Source organism: Triticum aestivum, chromosome 4D, assembly GCF_018294505.1.
Source record: "Triticum aestivum cultivar Chinese Spring chromosome 4D, IWGSC CS RefSeq v2.1, whole genome shotgun sequence".
NCBI classification, from domain to species: domain Eukaryota; kingdom Viridiplantae; phylum Streptophyta; class Magnoliopsida; order Poales; family Poaceae; genus Triticum; species Triticum aestivum.
Genome location: NC_057805.1, coordinates 6,684,683 through 6,695,667, shown reverse-complemented (window position 1 = coordinate 6,695,667; position 10,985 = coordinate 6,684,683). Strand labels below are relative to the sequence as shown.

At 47.7% G+C, this 10,985-nt stretch overlaps 1 protein-coding gene across 1 annotated transcript in view; it reads right to left on the bottom strand.

The window, feature by feature from the left end:
* Positions 1 to 9,159: 9,159 nt before the first annotated feature.
* LOC123095627 (pre-rRNA-processing protein TSR2) overlaps positions 9,160 to 10,985 on the bottom strand; it is a 3,797-nt gene continuing 1,971 nt past the window's right edge. Inside the window, exons 3-4 of the mRNA XM_044517153.1 lie at positions 10,431 to 10,544; positions 9,160 to 9,683 (exon numbers count right to left, since the gene is read on the bottom strand). Of these exons, the coding sequence (XP_044373088.1) occupies positions 9,507 to 9,683; positions 10,431 to 10,544 (291 nt within the window). The 3' untranslated portion in view covers positions 9,160 to 9,506. The remainder of the gene's footprint in view (positions 9,684 to 10,430; positions 10,545 to 10,985) is intronic.

Sequence of the window (10,985 nt, the reverse complement as noted above, 5' to 3'; positions counted from 1 at the left end):
GTCACATTGAGCTCATTATGATGATGCATTACCGAGTGGGCCCAGAGATACCTCTCCGTTTACACGGAGTGACAAATCCCAGTCTCGATCCGTGCCAACCCAACAGACACTTTCGGAGATACCCGTAATGCACCTTTATAGTCACCCAGTTACGTTGTGACGTTTGGCACACCCAAAGCACTCATACGGTATCCGGGAGTTGCACGATCTCATGGTCTAAGGAAAAGATACTTGACATTGGAAAAGCTCTAGCAAACGAAACTACACGATCTTTTATGCTATGCTTAAGTTGGGTCTTGTCCATCACATCATTCTCCTAATGATGTGATCCCGTTATCAATGACATCCAATGTCCATAGTCAGGAAACCATGACTATCTGTTGATCAACGAGCTAGTCAACTAGAGGCTTACTAGGGACAGGTTGTGGTCTATGTATTCACACATGTATTATGATTTCCGGACAATACAATTATAGCACGAATAATAGACTATTATCATGAACACAGAAATATAATAATAACCATTTATTATTGCCTCTAGGGCATATTTCCAACAATTGCCCTTGCGAAGGAGCCCAGGTTTCACAGGAAGACCAGGCATATCAAGCGTCGCTTCAACTCCATTCGTGAAAGTGTTCAAAATGGAGACATAGATATTTGTAAAGTACATACGGACCTGAATGTAGCAGATCCGTTGACTAAACCTCTCCCTAGGGCAAAACATGATCAACACCAGGACGCAATGGGTGTTCGATTCATCACAATGTAACTAGATTATTGACTCTAGTGCAAGTGGGAGACTGTTGGAAATATGCCCTAGAGGCAATAATAAATGGTTATTATTATATTTCTTTGTTCATGATAATCGTCTATTGTTCATGCTATAATTGTATTGTCCGGAAATCGTAATACATGTGTGAACACATAGACCACAACGTGTCCCTAGTAAGCCTCTAGTTGACTAGCTCGTTGATCAACAGATAGTCATGGTTTCCTGACTATGGACATTGGATGTCATTGATAACGGGATCACATCATTAGGAGAATGATGTGATGGACAAGACCCAATCCTAAGCATAGCATAAAAGATCGTGTAGTTTCGTTTGCTAGAGCTTTTCCAATGTCAAGTATCTTTTCCTTAGACCATGAGATCGTGCAACTCCCGGATACCGTAGGAGTGCTTTGGGTGTGCCAAACGTCACAACGTAACTGGGTAACTATAAAGGTGCACTACGGGTATCTCCGAAAGTGTCTGTTGGGTTGGCACGGATCGAGACTGGGATTTGTCACTCCGTGTGACGGAGAGGTATCTCTGGGCCCACTCGGTAATGCATCATCATAATGAGCTCAATGTGACTAAGGCGTTAGTCACGGGATCATGCATTGCGGTACGAGTAAAGAGACTTGCCGGTAATGAGATTGAACAAGGTATTGGGATACCGACGATCGAATCTCGGGCAAGTAACATACCGATTGACAAAGGGAATTGCATACGGATTGATTGAATCCTCGACACCGTGGTTCATCCGATGAGATCATCGTGGAACATGTGGGAGCCAACATGGGTATCCAGATCCCGCTGTTGGTTATTGACCGGAGAGGCGTCTCGGTCATGTCTGCATGTCTCCCGAACCCGTAGGGTCTACACACTTAAGGTCCGGTGACGCTAGGGTTGTAGAGATATATGTATGCAGAAACCCGAAAGTTGTTCGGAGTCCCGGATGAGATCCTGGACGTCACGAGAGGTTTCAGAATGGTCCGGAGGTGAAGAATTATATATAGGAAGTCAAGTTTCGGCCACCGGGAAAGTTTCGGGGGTTACCGGTATTGTACCGGGACCACCGGAAGGGTCCCGGGGGTCCACCGGGTGGGGCCACCTCTCCCGGAGGGCCCCGTGGGCTGAAAGTGGAAGGGAACCAGCCCTTAGTGGGCTGGGGCGCCCCCCTTGGGCCTCCCCCCATGCGCCTAGGGTTGGGAACCCTAGGGGGGAGCTTCCCCCTTGCCTTGGGGGGCAAGGCACCCCTTTCCACCACTTGGCCGCCGCCCCCCCTTGGAGATCTGATCTCCCAAGGGCTGGCGCCCCCCCCGGGGGTCCTATAAATAGTGGGGGGAGGGAGGGCAGCGAACTACAGCCCCTGGCGCCTCCCTCTCCCCCTGCAACACCTCTCCCTCCCGCTTGCGCTTGGCGAAGCCCTGCCGGGATCCCGCTACTTCCACCACCACGCTGTCGTGCTGCTGGATCTCCATCAACCTCTCCTTCCCCCTTGCTGGATCAAGAAGGAGGAGACGTCGCTGCACCGTACGTGTGTTGAACGCGGAGGTGCCGTCCGTTCGGCACTCGGTCATCGGTGATTTGGATCACGGCGAGTACGACTCCGTCATCCACGTTCATTGGAACGCTTCCGCTCGCGATCTACAAGGGTATGTAGATGCACTCCTTTCCCCTCGTTGCTAGTAGACTCCATAGATGCATCTTGGTGAGCGTAGGAAAATTTTAAATTATGCTACGATTCCCAACACATATCACATCACAAGGCACATGCTGCAAAAACAAGTTAGACGTCCTCTAATTGTTGTTGCAAGTTTTTACGTGGCTTCTATAGGTTTCTAGCAAGAACGTTTCTTACCTACGTAAAACCACAACGTGATATGCCAATTTATATTTACCCTTCATAAGGACCCTTTTCATCGAATCCGTTCCGACTAAAGTGGGAGAGACAGACACCCGCTAGCCACCTTATGCAACTAGTGCATGTCAGTCGGTGGAACCTGTCTCACGTAAGCGTACGTGTAAGGTCGGTCCGGGCCGCTTCATCCCACAATACCGCCGAAACAAGATAAGACTAGTAGTGGCAAGAAAAATTGACAACATCTACGCCCACAACTGCTTTGTGTTCTACTCGTGCATAGTAACTACGCATAGGCCTGGCTCATGATGCCACTGCTGGGGATCGTAGCAGAATTTTAAAATTTCCTACGCATCACCAAGATCCATCTATGGAGTATACTAGCAACGAGGGGAAAGGAGTGCATCTACATACCCATGTAGATCGCGAGCGGAAGCGTTCCAATGAACGGGGTTGATGGAGTCGTACTCGCCGTGATCCAAATCACCGATGACCGAGTGCCGAACGGACGGCACCTCCGCGTTCAACACACGTACGGAGCAGCGACGTCTCCTCCTTCTTGATCCAGCAAGGGGGAAGGAGAGGTTGATGGAGATCCAGCAGCACGACGGCGTGGTGGTGGAAGTAGCGGGATCCCGGCAGGGCTTCGCCAAGCGCAAGCGGGAGGGAGAGGTGTTGCAGGGGGAGAGGGAGGCGCCAGGGGCTGTGGTGCTGCTGCCCTCCCTCCCCCCACTATATATAGGCCCCCTGGAGGGGGGGCGCCAGCTCTGGAACCCATCTACAAGGGGGGCGGCCAGGGTGGGAAACTTCCCCCAAGTCAAGTGGGGCGCCCCCCACCCCCAGGGTTTCCAACCCTAGGCGCAGGGGGAGGCCCATGGGGGGCGCCCCAGCCCACTAAGGGCTGGTTCCCTTCCCACTTCAGCCCATGGGGCCCTCCGGGATAGGTGGCCCCACCCGGTGGACCCCCGGGACCCCTCCGGTGGTCCCGGTACAATACCGATAACCCCCGAAACTTTCCCGGTGGCCGAACTGGACTTCCTATATATAATTCTTCACCTCCGGACCATTCCGGAACTCCTCGTGACGTCCGGGATCTCATCCGGGACTCCGAACAACTTTCGGGTTTCCGTATACTAATATCTCTACAACCCTACCGTCACCGAACCTTAAGTGTGTAGACCCTACGGGTTCGGGAGACATGCAGACATGACCGAGACGCCTCTCCGGTCAATAACCAACAGCGGGATCTGGATACCCATGTTGGCTCCCACATGTTCCACGATGATCTCATCGGATGAACCACGATGTCGAGGATTCAATCAATCCCGTATACAATTCCCTTTGTCAATCGGTACGTTACTTGCCCAAGATTCGATCGTCGGTATCCCAATACCTTGCTCAATCTCGTTACCGGCAAGTCACTTTACTCGTACCGTAATGCATGATCCCGTGGCTAACTCCTTAAGTCACATTGAGCTCATTATGATGATGCATTACCGAGTGGGCCCAGAGATACCTCTCCGTCATACGAAGTGACAAATCCCAGTCTCGATCCGTGCCAACCCAACAGACACTTTCGGAAATACCCGTAGTGTACCTTTATAGTCACCCAGTTACGTTGTGACGTTTGGCACACCCAAAGCACTCCTACGGCATCCGGGAGTTGCACGATCTCATGGTCTAAGGAAATGATACTTGACATTGGAAAAGCTCTAGCAAACGAACTACACGATCTTTTGTGCTATGCTTAGGATTGGGTCTTGTCCATCACATCATTCTCCTAATGATGTGATCCCGTTATCAATGACATCCAATGTCCATAGTCAGGAAACCATGACTATCTGTTGATCAACGAGCTAGTCAACTAGAGGCTCACTAGGGACACGTTGTGGTCTATGTGTTTCACACATGTATTACGATTTCCGGATAACACAATTATAGCATGAACAATAGACAATTATCATGAACAAATAAATATAATAATAACCATTTATTATTGCCTCTAGGGCATATTTCCAACACCGGGAAGGTTCTAGAAGGTTCCGAAGTGGGGCCCACCTGCATGGGGGACCCACATGAACGTGGGTGGTGAGGGCAAGGCCCCACACCCCTGGTCAAGGCGCACCAAGATCCCACCTTAGAAGGAATAAGATCATATACCGAAGGGATAAGATCAAGATCCCTAAAAAAGGGGGATAACAATCGGTGGGGAAGGGAAATGATGGGATTTCTTTCCCCCACCTTTGCCGACGCCCCAATGGACTTGGAGGGCAAGAAACCAGCCCCCTCCACCCCTATATATAGTGGGGAGACGCATGGGAGCAGCACCCCAAGCCCTGGCGCCTCCCTCCCTCCCGTGACACCTCTTCCTCCCCGCTTGCGCTTGGCGAAGCCCCGCCGGGATCCCGCTACTTACACCACCACGCCGTCGTGCTGCTGGATCTCCATCAACTTCTCCTTCCCCCTTGCTGGATCAAGAAGGAGGAGACGTCCCTGCTCCGTACGTGTGTTGAACGCGGAGGTGCCGTTCGTTCGGCGCTAGGATCATCGGTGATTTGGATCACGACGAGTACGACTCCATCAACCCCGTTCTCTTGAACGCTTTCGCTCGCGATCTACAAGGGTATGTAGATGCACTCTTTTCTCTCTCGTTGCTAGAAGACTCCATAGATTGTTCTTGGTGATGCGTAGAAATTTTTTAATTTCTGCAACGATCTCCAACACTCAAGACGGCCAAGACGCCCACGGCCAATACTACGATGGGCACTACAATGATGTCCAAGACTCTAAAGGCGGCAAGGGTGTAGACATCGACAGAGAGCCATTGGAGTTTGAGGACGAGCTAGAGGAACAAGGCAAGTCACAAAAGAGGAGGAAGAGCACGAGGATGGGACCATACACGGATGGGGAGGACAAGTTGATTTGCGAAGCTTGGATGACAATTAGACAAGATCCCAAAGCCAACGGCAAGCAAAAAGGAACTACATTTTGGAAGAGGGTTGGTGATTACTTTCATGAACATCGGAAGTTTGAGCCCTACAAATTTGAGAGTGACCAGATCGACGTGTCAATTCAAAAGAGGTAGGGCTTCATCCAATTGGAGTGGAACACATTTGGTGGTGCTCATGAGAATATCGTAGGCCGTCCCGTGAGTGGCCTTGGGATCAAGGACATGGTATACATTTCCTTCCCTCGTTCATAATAAGAGCATATATCGTCCTCTCCTATGCATATGAAGGTAACTTGTTGCTTTCATCTCTATCTGTAGTAGTTTCAAGCCACGGATACCTTCAAAGTCTAAAATGCGGGCGAGCCGTTCACTTTGAGCCATTCTTGGAAGAAAATCAAGGATTGCCCAAAGTTCAAGGACCAATATGCTGCCCAAAAAAGAGGGGGGGGGGGCCTTCATCGGTCGCCGACCCAAGTGAAAGTGAGAAGAGGCCGAGGGGGAAGACCAATTCCAAGGTGGATAAGAAGTGTGATGCTTCGATAATCGCCTTGCAAGAAACTTTGAAGGGGTTCATTACCCAAAAGGAAGAGAGGGAAGAGAGGAAGCGTCAAGAGAAAGAGGAGCAAATGAAAACCTACTTTGACCTACAAAAGAAGAAGCTCGAGATCGATGAGACCAATGCTCGGACAAGAGTCAAAGGAGGCGGAGCTTGCACTAATCTCCAAGGAAGTGGAGATCATGGCGGCCAACACGAGCAAGATGACCCCCAAAAAATAAGGCTTGGTTTGAGGGCAAGCAAAAGTTGATTCAAGGCCGAGATTATGTGTGATCATCTTTTATGTGTTTGTTTTTCATGAACTAGGGCCGAGATGAATGAAATATAGCCGTGACGGTCCTTTTGGTGCAATGTTGTATGCCGGCATGGCATATGTTACTATGCAACGAATGCCAGATTTTTATTTTGCTATCAACTTGCTATGTTTGATTATGAAAATATGGAAGTTAAAAATAAACGGACGAGGGCCAAATGGGTGGCGCACTGTCCAAACGGATTAAATGGGTCGGCCGGTTGGGCGCACTGCGCAGATTAGCGCGGACATAGGTGGACACGGCCAACTAGCGATCCAAACGGACAAAAAAGGGATAAAATCCGTGTCCGTTTGTGTTCCTGTGTTGAAGTTGCCCTAACACTTTTTATTTATTACTCCTAGTTTAGATAGAGATTGGTAGTTAAGCTTGGTGGTGGAATTGCTTTGATGAACCCAAGCCGAGCTAGCAGGAGCTAGCAGTACCTCTTTGGGGATTGACAAGTACTGTTAGGAACTTGGGATTGAATGCTTTTCTACAAACTTTCGTTCCTTCCCAACAACAAGCTAGCTCCTCAACTCACATTTGTCACAGCAGCTACGTACCAGCCGCTTCTCTTCTCTTCTCTTTTTTTTATTACTTCTTTTACTAAATAAGGCGAAAGAAGCCTCCTGTCCAAAGCGAAAAGGCCTCAAGACAAACATTTTTCACTACACTACTCCTAGCCGCTCATGAGAAGTGGTTAGTACATGCATGAGAAAGAACCCCACGGTGCTGACCGAATTATGGGTGCCAATCATCACGCTGGGGGCATCCATCCGGATTATTATGGAAACTGGGAAAAGGAAGGCTACGTGCTAGCTACGCTCACTAGTTGATGAAATTCTTGGTCCTAGGTGTGGCCGCTGTGTAGGAGACACGGGCATTGATGGGCTACACGCTTTGCACTGCTTGACAACAGGATTAGGGCATCATCTTTCGGTTGGCGCCCGGAGGAAACCAATCATGGATGCTTCACACGCTGTCTGGTGGGTTCAGGGGCGGGTGCAAGACTAGTGCGTTCTGGAATGCTATAGTAGGAGTACATATCATTCTCATATGATATACTGATATACAATTTAATACCATCTCCCTGATAGAAGCATCTACTTGCTCTGTTCCAAAATAGATGACTCAACTTTGTACTAACTTTAGTACAAAGTTGGGTCATCTATTTTGGAAACGGAGGGAGTAAATATGAACTTACGGGTGGAAACTCCACGTCTTTCTTTTTCCTCTTGCAAGACGACTAGGACAAAGCCTTTCTCCCCCCGATCTCTGTCGGTGAGGCTGTTAATTAGCCTTTCCTCTGCATGTCGCTTCGGCGACCGATGGCAGGGAGGGGAATCCTGGTACCTCGGCTACGGCTAGCAGATACGTTTGGGTTTTAATCCTCGCCGGGATGGCGCTCGAACAAATGGCGGCGCTTCTTCTTCGAGCCAGTTTTTGGTATTCGATCTTCCTCAAGTTCATCCGTTAGGATGGATGAGACAGAGCTCCGGCGTAGATTCCTGCCAGCTTCTTGGGGTGGTAAGGTTAGGGTTTCTCGTCGTGCGTATGCGACTACGAGATTTGATGTTAGGTTCTTCAGATCGATTTAAGTGTTCAACGGCCACAAATGCGGCTCTAGGGCACTAGTCCTTAAGGGCACATGCACGAAGACTTCCGGACTGTTATCAACAAGGACAACCCTACTCTGACGACGATAGCCAGTTTTTTTTTAGCTACCACTGAAGCGGGCGAAAAAATTAAGCAAGCAAGCGGAGCAGGGAGCCGAGCTGAGCGAGCGATTGCTTCAAGAGCCGGCCCATATGAGCGTTACAGTAGCAATTCCACTGCTTCAACGTGTAATAAAAATCCAAAGGCTCACACAATCACCGCCGGGTGACATCAAGTCCGAAACGTGTAATGATAGTAGAACCATGTACCTAACAATTATACTCTCCGCTCAAAACAAATATCGCCTCCAACGGTAGCCCAACACGATATACGAGTAAAAGAAACATCTGTTGGAACATAATTAAACCCAAAATATAGAGAGAAGAGAGTCAATCCCATAAATGATCGAGCTATAAAAGGCGCGGCGAAGCAACGAGTCAAGTCGATCAGGAAGGAAGCGAGTGGATGGATATCCAACGCTGGAAGGAGGTCGTAACCTGCACTGTTGATGCGCCAGCCGTAACGTACATCCAGACCCGTCCATCTCTCTCACTGCTGGTGATTTAACAGGTCGTGCATCATGATGTTGGATGGATCATGCCTCTGTTGCTTGAGCTCTACCCAAAGAATGCCCTATTTTTCCCTTGTAAAAAAAGCTGGGACTGTGTCCGGCTGGGGACTGGGGTCCTAGTGCGAAAACATGTGTTTACTTTACTACATCAAGCAGAGATGGTAAAAGGATTGGTAATACAGAAACGAATATAATACGTTCTATACTTGCAAAGAATCCTGAAGAAACGATCAATGCATGTTATATTTGGTTGGTTAGTTGACTGAGTAAAAGTAGAATTTCCTCACTTCTGAATTACTTATGCTGCTCCAGCTACTCTAGTCATGTGGTATTTGATATTGCAAAGATTGATACCATGGAGATATCCAAGAGATTTGATTGTATTTCTTAGTCATGAGAGTTACCACGTGATTTCTTAGATCTTAGATCTTACATTTTGATATAGAGCGAGTAGTGCATGTGCATGCTATAGTCACAGAATTACACATAAACAGCGCGCATCAGGCTGGACAATAACATAGGCAATTCAGATACTCGACATGTTTAGTTTTTAGATAAACAAAACCTACACAGCGGGCACTAACATAAGGATATTTTAGACCCGTTTACAATCCAGATCTTTCGTTGCCAAGTCGAACACGAAGAGAGTAAGCAAGGAAAACATGCTACACAACCAACATTCCCGACAAAATCCAAGTAATACAGGTGGAGTGCAAACACTTCAAAACCTCCAAGACCAAAATGGCACAAGCGGCAGGAAGTGGTTGCCAAGGTTTTGCTAATCACGCTTCAAAGCCTTCGGACCAAAACGGCCTCTCAGATGGCAGTTTGTTGGCAAGGTTTGCTTCTGTGCTTAATTCTTGCCCCGGCCGCCGCGCTTCGGTGGCACAACAGTCCACCCGTCAGCATCAGGGGCAGGCTTGCAAGGCTTTGGCTCATCCACCGACATATCATCTGCCCTGGCTGGTTCATCGCCGTCGTCATCGTCCGAGCTATCATCCGAGCTATCATCGCCTTCATCAGTTACCATCTGTTACATGAGAAGAAAATCAATTATCTGAAGGCTGCCCTCGAAGTTTGAAGCATACCGAAACAAATTAGAAGTTGTTCAACAAGGAGAATATGAAGAGACGAATATTAATAAGAAATACAAAATCAAGTTGTGTTTTTTACTGCTGACTATTATCTCGCCAAATACAAATATTCAGCATTTTGTCTTAAGTTGGCGTGTAACATTATTTCCAGCTATTCACACATTTATCTGATATGTATATGGAACAAACAGGACGACAATGAGGGGAGAAATACACAAAACTGAGTCGAAGCAACCAGTAAACCCAATCGGTTAGCTTGTGCAATGCCGATACTGTCAGCAGTTCAGGAATCTCCACGAAATCAGTGGTGATGAAAGGATGACTTCGGGCAACAAGCGTATATACATGGTTCCCAAAATATAAATATATCTCGAAATAGCACTGATTCCCAATTCTAATTAGAAGACAATGTTAAGATCCCCATGGTAAAGCAAAAACCCACTGAATCTAGCATTCTCTAATTATTCCCCAATGAAGCAAAATACAATCATGTCAAGAACGCCATGTAGCAATTAAGTAATGAGTCAATTTATCAATAGGAATTTGGAAGCGAACTTTGATAGAACATTGTTGAATCAAGTTGCAGCATTAGTGAGCTCAAATGTGAGAAGAGAGGCGGCAGAAATTACATAGCAAGAAAAAAGAGCACTTAATCACAATAAAATTGGCATACAAATAGGTACCATTCTACTTTGGGAAACAGCATTTGCTTGAGCACGCGTGTTCCTTAGCTTCTCAATCGACGAATAGTTGTTTTGCAGGCATTCTTCATGCATAATCAATACTTGTTCAGCAACCTGTTTACCACAAAGAGCGTTGAATTAATAAACAGACATGGTGCCATGTACAAGCAAAGCAAATACAGCCTTTACGTAAACTGAAAGAAGCAGTACATTCCGACTTAATTATGGTTAAGAAGTTTCAGATTTTCTGCTACATAAGCTCGATGGGGAAGGTTGGTCCATCACCGCGCTTAACAGTCCTGTAAAATAGCAAACGAAGGGCCACAGTAGCGACCCTCAAGTACAATAGGTGAATTGGGCCAAGCAACTAAAGGTCCTTTGATCCGAGCAGGTCAACCCTTTAACCCACAGCAACATACGCTGCCTCAGATATTCATTACTTCTCTACATTCGCATAGAGGGTAGTGTCAAAGAATTTTAAAATCCAAGTCCTCATCAACATCCTCCTGCTGTCTGCCATTGGAGTTCCACAGCCATTTCTCCAGCCGGTGACCT